We start from the raw sequence: 13101 nt of genomic DNA, 5'->3' as shown, positions 1-13101 counted from the left end.
TACAGGTACCTAGATATATATTACGTATTATTTATGTGTATAGTTTAGTTATAGTACGAACGTGAATATTTAGACTTTGTTTGTATTTACTCACATGGTATGGAGCACGGGAAAGTGCACATTGTGTTGTTTACTCATAGCGATTTCTGAGTCAGTATTATAGCTCTTGACATATTTTTTAGAAATAGGTACATAATCCAAGAAATATTTTATTTCATTGATAGAAGAATAGTTTTCATAATTTACTGCCCAAGCACAGTGCACATTGTAATTCAAATTCATTGTAAGTAGAGGTTCGAAGCAGGAAAATAATTCAGAACATGAACACAAGACTTTCGATGAAAAATATTACATACCTATGCAGTTTTCCCAATTACTGTTTCCGAATTTCCAATTTGAATATGATTATTGATTTCTTCAATTTGAAGGTTGTTGGAGACGTGGGAAGGGAAGAATATATCAACCTCATAGTGAGAAAAAACTTTGCCCTCGATGATGAAATTTTTTCCATCACATTTCAACCTCATTTTATTCGCAAAAATTCATTTATAACTTGAAATTAAAAAAAAAAAAAATTACTCCTGAAATAATGAACGAATACTTCTTCGTTTGAAGAGTTGCATAATCATTTCGCCGCGAATTCCGTTTAAAGAAAACATGTTGATCTGATCAAACCCTTTCATGCTGCAAAAATTAGAATTTTAAAAGCAAAATAATTATGAAATTTGAAACCATCTGCAGTCGACTCATGATCATTCAAACTTATACTAAGGGAATTTTTTGGACAAAAAATTCTTCAACAGAGATAAAAAAAATTCAAATAGGTACAAATCTTTCATAGTTTGCTGAAATTTTAACCCATTTTGGGAAATTACATCGCAACTTTATCAGAATCTAAAAAATCATGAACATATTTTGAGCTAAAAACTCTTCGAAATTGTTCAAAAATCATACTTATATTTTTAGAAAATAGTTGATATATACTATTCCAGCGAAATATTAACCCATTTTGGTCGGTCACAAATGTCCCAAGTCTTAAGACACTTTTTTCAGAAATTCCAAAAAACATGAGCCAGATTTTGGGCTCAAAATTTACAAAAAAAAATGTAAGTACGTACATAAATCATTTTTGTCAAAAAAATATTTAATTTAACACGAAATTTTAACACGATATCAATATGTTGAATTGTTGATAGATCGCATGATACCTTTTTCAGAAATTCCAAAAGTCATGCCCCAATTATTCTTCAAAAATGCACAAAAACATTTTTCTTGGAAATATTTGAATTTTTCCCAAAATTTTAACCCATTTCGATGGGTTTTTATGATTTTTTTTGTTTTTTTGATAATGCAAAAAAATTGTGGCCCAATTTTTGGTCTAACGCTTTTCAAAATCGTTCGAATGATTTTCGTTAAAATACTCGAATTGTCGCATGACAACTTTTTCGAAAATTTCAAAAATCACAAATGCCCAATTTTAACCTCAAAAATTCTTTAAAATTGCAAAGAATAAACTTCCGTCGCAATTTTAATCAATATTTTGATCGGTTGCATACCCAACACTTCCAACTTTTACAGAAATTCCAAAAAATACAAATCAATTTTAAATTTAAAATTTTTCAAAATTGCTCAAAAATTATTTTTGTCAAAATATTTGAATTCCTCGTGACATTTTGAGCAATTTTGATCAATTTTGATCGGTCGCGTTTTCAACACTTTCAAATTTTTCAAAAATTCCAAAAAATGTAGGTCAATTAGATTTAAAATTTCTCAAAATTGTTCAAAAATCATTTTCGTCAAAATATTTGAATTCCTCGTGAAATTTTGAGCAATCTTGAACAATTTTTATCGGTCACATACTCAATTCTTCCAACTTTTTCAAAAATTCCAAAAAATTTAGCTCAATTTAAAATTTAAAATTTTTAAAAATTGCTCAAAAACTATTTTCGTCAAAATATTATGATTTCTCGTGAAATTTTGATCAATTTTGAACAATTTTGATCGGTCACATACTCAACACTTTCAATTTTTTCAAAAATTCTAAAAAATCCAGCTCAATTTGAAATTTGAAATTTTAAAAAATTGCTCAAAAATCATTTTCGTCAGAATATTTGAATTCCTGGTGAAATGTTGAGCAATTTTGAACAATTTTGGTCGTCCACATACTCAAAACTTTCAACTTTTCCAAAACTCCAAAAAATCCAGCTCAATTTTAAATTTAAAATGTTTCAAAATTGCTCAAAAATTATTTTTGTCAAAATATTTTGATTTCTCGTGAAATTTTGAGCAATTTTGATCAATCGCGTACTCAACACTTTCAACTTTTTCAAAAATTCCAAAAAAATCCAACTCAATTTAAAATTTGAAAATTTTCAAAAATTGCTCAAAAATGATTTTTGTCAAAATATTTTGATTTCTCGTGAAATGTTGAGCAGTTTTGAACAATTTTGATCGGCCACATACTCAACACTTTCAACCTTTTCCAAAAACTCCAAAAAATCCAGCTCAATTTCAAATTTAAAATGTTTCAAAATTGCTCAAAAATTATTTTTGTCAAAATATTTCAATTCCTCGTGAAATTTTGAGCAATTTTGAACAATTTTGATCGACCACATACTCAACACTTTCAACTTTTTCAAAAACTCCAAAATATCCAGCTCAATTTTAAATTTTAAATTTTTCGAAATTGCTCAAAAATTATTTTCGTCAAAATATTTTGATTCCTCGTGAAATTTTGAGCAATTCTGATCAATCGCATACTCAACACTTTCAACTTTTTCAAAAATTCCAAAAAATGTAGGTCAATTAGATTTAAAATTTCTCAAAATTGTTCAAAAATCATTTTCGTCAAAATATTTGAATTTCTCGCGAAATTTTGAGCAATCTTGAACAATTTTTATCGGTCACATACTCAATTCTTCCAACTTTTTCAAAAATTCCAAAAAATTTAGCTCAATTTAAAATTTAAAATTTTTCAAAATTGCTCAAAAATAATTTTCGTCTGAATATTTTGTTTTCTCGAGAAATTTTGATCAATTTTGAACAATTTTGATCGGTCATTTATTCAACACTGTCAACTTTTTCAAAAATTCCAAAAAGTTTAGCTCGATTTTGAATTTAGAATTTTTCAAAATTGCTCAAAAATTATTTTTGTCAAAATATTTGAATTTCTTGTAAAATTTTGAGCAATTTTGAACAATTTTGATCAGTCGCGTACTCGACTCTTTTAACTTTTTCAAAAATTCCAAAAAACCAAGCTGAATTTTAAATTAAAAATTTTTCAAAATTGCTCAAAAATTATTTTTGTCGAAATATTTTACTTCCTCGTGAAATTTTGATCGATTTTTATCGGTCACATTCTCAACACTTTCAACTTTTTAAAAAATTCCAAAAAATCCAGCTCGATTTTAAATTTAAAATTTTTAAAAATTGCTCAAAAATTATTTTCGTCGAAATATTTGGATTCCTTGTGAAATTTTAACTCATTTTGATAGGTCACATGGCAACTTTTCCAAAAAGTTCAAAAATCGCGACTTCGATAATTTTGGCTTTAAAATTCTTCAAAATTGCCCAAAAATCAATTTTGTTGAAATATTTTCAAAAATTCCAAAAATCCTAGCTCCATTTTTTTGAGCACTGAATTCTTCAAAATTGCTCGCAGAAAATTTTCCTTAAAATATTTGAATTTCTCGAGAGATTCCTACTCATTTTGATAACTACCTTGGTTGCATGACAACTCTTTCAGAAATTTCGAAAATCATGACCTGAGAATACCTTACCCAACATTTTCAACTGTTTCCAAAATCTCAAAAACTCCAGCTCAATTTTGAGCTTAAAATTCTTCAATATTGCTGAAAAATAATTTTCGTAGAAATAATTCAAGTTTCAGTTTTTTGTGAAATTTCAATCCATTTTGATACGTCATTCACCTTTCAACTTTTTCAAAAAATTCGAAAAGCATGACCTCAATTCGCATCAAAATTCTTCAAAATTGCTCAAAAATTATTTTTGTCGAAATTTTTGAATTTCTTGAGAGATTTTAGTCTATTTTGGGACGTCACATGACAACTTTTTGGAAAATTTCTAAAGTCATGACCACATTTTGGCCTCAAAATTTTTCAAAATTGATCAAAAATTATTTTTGGTCGAAATAAGCATTTGAATTTATTTTATTGCAAAATTTTAACCAATTTTAATAGGTCGCACGATACTTTCAACTGTTTCTCAAAATTCCAAAAATTTCACAGTAGGTAGCTCAATTTTGGGCTTAAAATTCTTCAAAATTGCTCAAAAATCATTTTCGTCAAAATATTCAATTTTTTCGTCAAATGAACAAAACCAGATAATTTCCTGGTTCTGCATTTCAAATTATTGCAAAAATTTAAGAATCACGTGATTTGAATCTCATCCAATTAAATTTTACAAGTATTAGGTAAGTATTTAATTCGATCTTTCTCGTTTACGTACCACCAAAATTATTCAATTCAAATGTTACAAAAAAATGTCCAAAAACACGAGGCATACTTTTTCACTTCAATATCATTTTTTACTCGCAAAATAAACAATATAAATATTCATCTTCACGACTTACAGCGATAAAATCAGAAATAAATTATTATTTTTTCATCAATTCAATTATTACAAAGCTTAGGTACTTATATGAACAAACTCATAGATATTCACACAATTCAAATACATACCTATCTATATGGCATGGATTTTTTTCCTCGTCAGAAAAATAAATTTCAGACGCGCCAACTTAATCTTGGATAAATAATTTCAACTTTCAAGGCGTGAATTGTAAATAAACGACAAGATAAACTCCTCGAATATAATTTTGGCAGCCGTCATTCCAGATGATAAGACTATAAAATCAATTACTCAGTACACCGAATAGGAATAGAACATCGTCCCACGTCCCAATATCGGTACTCGAACCTTGCACCATATTACGTCGTTATCGTCAGAAAATTTCACATGGCACCGGCATCAAAAAACAATTTGCGAACCGGCATCGTATTGCACGTGGTTGCGAAATAAAGTACACTTTTTCCTCCTATAGATGAGTTTTTGGAAGTTGCGTTCTTGAAACGTAAGCAGAAGGGGGAATACATTTCCATTGAAATATTCGTTCATAAAATAAACACGCTTTAGTGTAGTTAGAGTTACACCATAGATTCTCATTACTTCACTTTACGTACAACAAAGTTCTAGTCTTATTTGTATTATTATTTTCTTTATTTTTTTTTTATTTAAAAAAAAAGACATCATTAGTTGTAATTTAAGTGAAACTTTTCCTAAAGTTGCAAGTTCCTGTAATGTCTATTAATCTTTCTTTCTTTGCTTCATTATTAATTGTTTGCTACGTGATAAATTTAAGTGAAACTATGCGGGTGAGTTTCGATTTCGATCATTATTTTCATCTTTAATATTTTTTATAATTAAATCAGCATTGAAATAATTTCAAATTTACTCATTAACACTAAAAAACTGTGAAAACAGTCACAGGCACATGTTATCAGTAAATTCTAATCGATTAGTTCGATATTGATAACGATACAGCAACACTACGTACAATGACAACAATTTCAAAAAATTATATTCTCAAAACAACGTTATTCTAATACCGAACTCTACTTAATAACGTTGTTTTAAATTCTTATCTACCACTTTTTGTAATTTTATCATTCTCATACTATAAAACCTCATAATTGATCATACAAAGTGTAATTTAAACCAAAACCGTTAAATTAACTCTTCATTTTCAACTCTGTTCCAGCTCTTCCCTTTAAACAACGACGTCTGTATCGAAATCCTCCACCAAGCAGGAGTAGACGTAACAGACGTGAAAATAATTCGCCACGATCTCGACGCCAAATCAACCCTCCAAACCGGTCAATCACCTAATCGAGAAGTATTCCGACTATTCATCGATTACGAAAAAGATAGCCAAACTTACAACACCACTTTTCTCGTAAAAGCACCCATATCTTCGATAATGTACAACTTTCTGTACAAATACGGAGTTTACGAGAAAGAATTCGCCCTGTATTCGAAAGTATTTCCAGAAATGTCGAAGCTCGAGCAGCAATCCTTCTCCGCTAAATTCATAGCCGGTGATGATAGCAAATACATTAATACTCTGATTCTCGAAGACATCTACTCCTCAGGGTTCAACGTTAAACCCCCCGATGCTCTTCAACATTTAAATGTACACGAATGCCAATTAGTATTCGAAATGCTGGGCAAGTTTCACGCTCTATCAATCATCTTAGATAAACGTGAACTGATACCCGAAATCGTGAAAATTATTCCTGAACCAGAAAACGAATACGAAGACGAAGACACGTGTCAGGATTGCGATAAAGCTCGAGCTTACTTCGATCAAGGAATGAATCACTTCGTTCAAAACCTCAGTCCGGAAATAAAAGAAAAATACGCCGAAAAACTCGACTCGATCAAAGACAACATAACCGATAAAGTTAACGAAGGAATGAAAAACAGTCTGAACGTTATAGCCCACGGTAACCTGATGCCTTCTAAATTATTATTCAAGTACAACGAAGAAAACAATGTAGCCGAGCAAGTGAAACTCATGGATTTCCAAGCAGCTAAATGGAATCCTCCTCTAATCGATATTTTCTACTTGGCGATCACTGGAATGAAATTTGAAGACGTTCAACAGCATCTCGATTCTTTACTCGAGATATACTCCACTTCTATGAACGAGCTGCTGAAGAAACACCAAGTAGATTTATATCCTTTGGAAGATTTGAAAAATGATATGCGTAAGCAACATTTGACATTTATGTGGATCTGCGGAGTTGTGTTGCCTTTAATGAACAATCCTCAAGTGCCAGTTGAGCTAGATGGGTACTCGTTCAAGGAGCCTTTGTCTGCAGATAGCATGGCGACGGTTTATAGCAGTCAAACGTACGTGGATGCGGCTTCCAAATGGTTCATGTTTTTCGTCGAAAGAGGTAAATTGAGATGCTGCAGTATTACTTTTATTTTGAAATAAAATATCGAGTAACTAACCACTTAAATCGGATTTTTTTACAGGTCTGTTCGAAGACTGACGAAGAACATAGGTAATGAACAAATCCGGAGATTCGTGCTTTCAGACTGTAATGCTGTGATTATTCAAGTACCTAGCTACCTACTTAATTCTTGATTTCCATTTTTTTAGATTTTTTTTTTTTTGTAATCACAAAATTAGTAATTTACCTGTTATTGCATTTAGCTTGTAAATAATTCTTGTGAGAACAGTTTTTTTTTTTTTTTTTAATAGTTCTGTGATTGATTTGAAATTAAAAATAAGGATTTCCTTTGTACCTAATCGTTGATGCATTTTTTAAAAAAATTAAAATTAAAATGTTCCCATTTTCAACTAATTTTACTTTACTTCTACATATAATACTTAGATACACCTAAGTTAACTACTTTTTTTTTTTTTTTTTTTTTTGTAATAATTTTCCATCTTTTGTACAAATTTGAATACAAAGCTTCCAAAGAAAAGCAATTTGGACACCACTGACCAGAAATTTCGCCACCTTTGATTTTATTTTTACTCATTTTTTCTCTCGAGGCTTTCATTTGACCAACAAACTTGGTTTTTATATTAGAACAGTGATCGAGAAACATAAAAAAATTGAGAATGATTGAAATTTATTATGAGACGTAAAATTTCTTACCAGCCAATCCAATGCTAATATTTTTCTCCAGGAAGCTTTTGTTTTCAATAGAAATCTGCAAAAAAAAAAAAAATGAAAATTAGATTTTCAAACGTCTAACGCGAATATCTCAAAAACTATAAGCTATTCTAGACAAGAAAAAGGCTAGTGGAACATTTAAATAAGGATCTTTAGGCTTTACAATTTTACTTCTATTCATTTTTATATTATTTCATTTCATTTTTTTATTGGTAGCATTGCAAAAACGGCGACAAAATGGGAAAATTTTCAACTAAAAAGATGGTTTGGCTGAAAAATTTCTCGTAGGCCTATTGGAAAAAAGTAGGTATGTAACTCCATTTTATAAGTCAATCGATATTTTTAAAATCAAAAAACAACGATCTGAACGAAAACAGCTGTTTTAAAATTGAAAAATACTGATTAAAATTTTGACCTTTTTTTTACATTTTTGTCCCAAATTTGATTTTTAAAAATTCACCAAAAATCGAAAAAATGTCCTTCAGCATCTGAAAATAGCTTATCTTCAAAACCATAGAGAGGTGATAATATGAGTTGACATGATTTTATAAAAAGATAAAAACCCAAACACTTTTTTTTAAAAGTTCTTCATTGAAAATTTGAATTTTGTTGAATTAAGAATGTCGTCAATTTGTTCGTGAACGATTCACGAAAAATAAATTGAATAAATCGAGTCGTTCGCGAATGATTCACGAAAAATAAGTAAATGAATGAATTGAGCATTGAGTAAATGAATCGATTCATTCGTGAACGAGTCACTTATTATAGGAATTCATTCGTTCGCGAACGAGTCACATATACGAATCGATTCGTTCGCGAATGATTCATCAAAAATTGAGTAAATAAATCGATTTGTTCGCGAACGAGTCAGGAGTCACTGTTCGTGAACGATTCACCCAAAATAAATTGAATAAATCGAGTCGCGTTCGCGAATGATTCACAAAAAATAATTAAATGAATAAATTGAGTAAATGAATCGATTCGTTCGCGACCGAGTCACTTAAAAATTGATCAATTCGTTCGTCAATTCGTTCGCGAATGATTTACCAAAAATAAAATGAGTAAATCGAGTCGTTCGCGAATGATTCACGAAAAATAAATTCAATGAATCGATCCATGTGCGAATCATTCACCAACAATATTCGTTCGCGAATGATTCACTAGCAATTGATCAATTCGTTCGTGAATGATTTACCAAAAATTCCATTACTATTCCTATGATGTTGGACTTTCACCATGATCCAAATTTCAAACTCATACCAATCGATTCGTTCGCGGACAAGTCACTCATACCAATTGATTCGTTCACGAACGAGTCACTTGTACGAATCGATTCGTTCGCGAACGAGTCACTTGTACGAATCGATTCGTTCGCGAACGAGACACTTATACGAATCGATTCGTTCGCGAACGAGTCACTTGTACGAATCGATTCGTTCGCGAACGAGTCACTTATACGAATCAATTCGTTCGCGAATGATTTACCTACAAATCAATCGAATGATTCACCAAGAAATCAATCAATTTATTTACTAAATCGCCAATTGTTCGTAAATGATTCAATTCGATTGTAAACAGATCAATTGCTGTAAAAATGTTTCGAAAAAAGTGAATCAATTCGTTCGTAAAAAATTTTTATATTTTGAAGAAAAGTCGGTCTTCTCACGCTAAATGCGTGAGTTTTTTTTTTTTTGAAGTTCTTCATTGAAAATTTGAATTTTGTTGAATTAAGAATGTAAGTTCCACTGTGTGAAAATCCAGAAAAACTTTTGCCCCTTTAATTTTCAGATTAACTAAATAGGCAGTTTCAGAAAAATCACAAATATTTTGACAAGTTTAATGTACTACTTTATTCTTTCATTTCCCAAAACATGTCTTGCTTGGGAGCCTTTGAACAACTAAAATCCCTTTTTTTAAAAATATGAAAACTCGAATGAACCGACTAAGAAAACTGTAATATTATTACTAGAATTATTGCTTGAATCAAAGACGAAAGGAGGGGGCGAGGTGTTGAAAATTATACTCAATTCGAAGACATAGATATTCTGAAGGACTCTGGAACTTTTCAGCTTTTTTGTTGATGTTGAATGAGTTGCATGTTGCATACGCTGCATGCAGTTTGCCGTAATCATTTACATCGTCGATGAATTTTTTTGCGCGCCCCCCCCCCGTACTTCGTCTCAGACACCATTATCGAGGACTATTTTCACCTCAGAACAATGAAATATTAATCCTATTGAATTCTTCTCAAATTGTGTATAATCTTATCTACACAGAGGCTTGTTGAAAATGCTGCCTTAAGAAAATTAATCCCATTAAAAATAGCTTTCTTAGTCAAATTAAACAAACGGTTGTCCATATAGGTACCTAATTCACAAAGCATGCTCGTATAACGATTTAGCTATAACTCTGTATGTATTTAGAGTACCTACCCAAAAAATGATTTTACAATCACTTAAATTGGCACATAGTGAATAGGTACTTGAAAAAAAAACAATTCAATCCGAATCCAATTCCAAGAATTCATCGATAACATTATTTCATCATCGAGTAAACTTTGAAAGATTTTTGATCGACTTAGGTAAGGTAGGTAGATCAATATATGAATCACGAATTCACGATACTGTGCTAACTTACCTGGCTTACTTTTAATAATGTAATATCATCGAATTATGCTGCAGATTAAAAAGCTGCCATCACGATGAGATTAGTTATGTACTTTCAGTACACTTTTCATTACCTTCAACGAGTACCTACCATACGTATTTTTGCATTCGTAATTCTCAACCAAAGCCCATTTAATTGACACTAGAACACGTGAGAAAAGAAGGGCGATAACACTGTGGCATTAATTAAAGGTTTCTGGTTCGATAAAATTGACAGTATTGATACGAAGTCAGTTAAACATTGTTTCTGTGATCATTCATTTTCGATTTTTTTCCCACCACGATTAAGTATAATTTTTTTTTGCGAATTTTTCCTAATCAGTTCCTCATCTCAAGTAATCTAAAAATGTCTTTCAAATTTTTTTATATCATATTTTTATCAATTTATCACATCGTTATGTCGAATGAAGCGATACAAGTAAGCTATTTGTACCTATATTTATAATTTCAACTTCTTTTTTTTTATTATTTTCCATTTTCAGTATTTTTATATTAAAATTACCTTTACCTATTTCCCAAACAGCAAGATAACGAAAAAGTTTGCTTCGAATTACTCAAACGAATCGGCGAAGATGTATCGAATATCAATATAATTGACTACAAACTAGATCATATTCAAATCGCCGTACGACCCAATAATTCAGAAGACAAAAAAGCTGTCCGAATATTCATAAGGTATCTAAATGGTACCCAGACGTACGACAAATCGTTTTTATTAAACGTGCCCCTAATAACGCCAGTTACATGTGGAACTTGCGGAATAAAACGATCGCAATATTGGAGCAGTCCTTCAGAAATTTACAAGTGTTCTCGTGGACTGGATCCACCTCCAATAAAATCAGAATTCAGGTTCAATGATTACGTTAATTTGTTCTGGGTGTTTTTGAATACCTGGTGAGGAAATCCACCCTCCCTTTCAGGTAGTCTCTTGGTTTGGCTCGATATTTCGTATTTATTCGTGTCATAAAAAATAGTCTAGTCATACGGTGAATAATTTTGAAGAGTAAATTGATTAAAGAAATGAGAACGAAAACACCAGACTTTCGAATATCAAGTCGTTCTAAAAATTTAATTACTTTAAGTACCTACTCAACTCAAATCAAGACTGTAAAAAGGTATTATTATTTTTTTTGCCCAATGCAAGTGCAAAATAAGTTATTTTACTGTATTATTTTTCATGAATCTTACAATTTCTTCATTTTTATGATGATTGTTGATTGTTGATTTTTGATACTTCATGATTTAATAAAATTATGTTCAGGAGATTATGTTTATTTCAGTTTTTAGAAATCAATCAAAAAGCTCGAGAATCTCGTATTTTACTACGTATGGGAAGAAGGGAGAGAGGGAGGGACGGAAGAAGCAAAAATTAAAGATCTAGTTTCAAAACAAGTAGGTAGCTGGTACCAGGGTACCTACTTAGTTCAAAAAAGTCAATTTTATAATATGTAGAAGCTTGAAACAACTGTGACATCTTCCCTCCCTTACAGGGTAAGGAGCGTCCTCGTGACTCTTAAAAAAAGAAAAAAAGAAAAAGAAAACTTCGCATTTGTGAGTGACTGTGAGGTTAAATCTCGTCGTCACACAACATTTTAAGGGGATGTATTATTTTAATAATCCCCCCCCCCCCTCTAATGTAGAGAAATATTCAAGTTTTTCTTTAAAAAAGTGGACCAACTTTTGACCGTTCTTCAAAAAGTTTGCCTTGAAATTCTCGATTTCCAAATGGCAAAAAAGTACGACTCATTTCCAGTAAAATTTTTGAACAGATTCTTCAACTAGGTACTATAAGTTGAGTACTTACATTATCCAATCAACAGCTGCAACTCTAAAAAAGCTACGAAAATGACGTCACAAGTTTTGTAATGACCAGGGTCATCTGTTCTGTTTCCCAATTCATAAAATCCGGTTGAACGAATTCAACAAGTTCTGTTTCAGATTTTGAAACCAGTCAAACGAGTCCAAGAAGTTGTATTCCAGATTTCGTGGCCAAGGTCATCTGGTTTTCAATCAATAAAAACCAGTCAAACGAGTTCAGGCAGTTCGGTTTCAGATTTTATAGTCAAGGTCAACCGGGTTTTCAGCCGATGAATACCAGTAAAACAAGTTTTGAAAATTACATTTCCGGTTCCATGGTCAAGGTCACCCAGTTCTCCAGCAATAAAAATATGGTTCTTGGGTTTTGATAGGCAAGTTTCTCACATAGGTAACAATTGTACAATTCATATAGATACATTTCCCCAAATACGTTTTCCAAATGGAAAAAAAACCCGAGACTCAAAATTCGAATTACCATTTTTTTTACGAGTCCCATTTCTCGATTCCACTTTCTTCGAACTTAATAATCTCAAATGCATAAAAGTGGCCATAAGTTTTGGTTTCTTTTTGCCAGAATTGACCTGAATTTTTGGTCAAACTTCCGAAAAAGTCTTGTTTTTTTGCAAAAATTGCAAAAATAAGATGTATTTTTTTGAAATTAAAATCTTCAATAAAAACCAGTCTGTTGTCAGGAATTATCAAAATGAATGTTTTTTTATCAAGTATTTTCATTTATTTTTCAATTAAAATTGTCAAAAAGACTTGGTTTTTGTCTCAAATGTAAAAAATTCGTTTTTTTGGTCAAACTTGCGAAAAAATAGTTTTTTGAAAATAAAAATTATCAAAAAAATCTTTTTTTGCTCAAAATTTGAAAATTGTGAAAAGCTTAATTTTCCGTAAAAACT

General features: G+C 30.8%; 1 protein-coding gene across 1 annotated transcript; it reads left to right on the top strand.

Moving 5' to 3' along the window:
* Window positions 1–5138: 5138 nt before the first annotated feature.
* On the top strand, window positions 5139–11641 carry LOC135846479 (uncharacterized). The gene is made up of 4 exons (XM_065365587.1): window positions 5139–5393; window positions 5780–6980; window positions 7063–10796; window positions 10902–11641. The coding sequence occupies exons 1-3, from the start codon at window positions 5319–5321 to the stop codon at window positions 7077–7079; spliced, it is 1293 nt and encodes a 430-aa protein (XP_065221659.1). The 5' UTR covers window positions 5139–5318; the 3' UTR covers window positions 7080–10796; window positions 10902–11641.
* The last annotated feature ends 1460 nt before the right edge of the window (window positions 11642–13101 follow it).

The sequence above is a fragment of the Planococcus citri genome, chromosome 5 (assembly GCF_950023065.1).
Source record: "Planococcus citri chromosome 5, ihPlaCitr1.1, whole genome shotgun sequence".
Classification (NCBI taxonomy): Eukaryota; Metazoa; Arthropoda; class Insecta; order Hemiptera; family Pseudococcidae; genus Planococcus; species Planococcus citri.
This window is presented reverse-complemented; position numbering and strand designations above follow the sequence as displayed.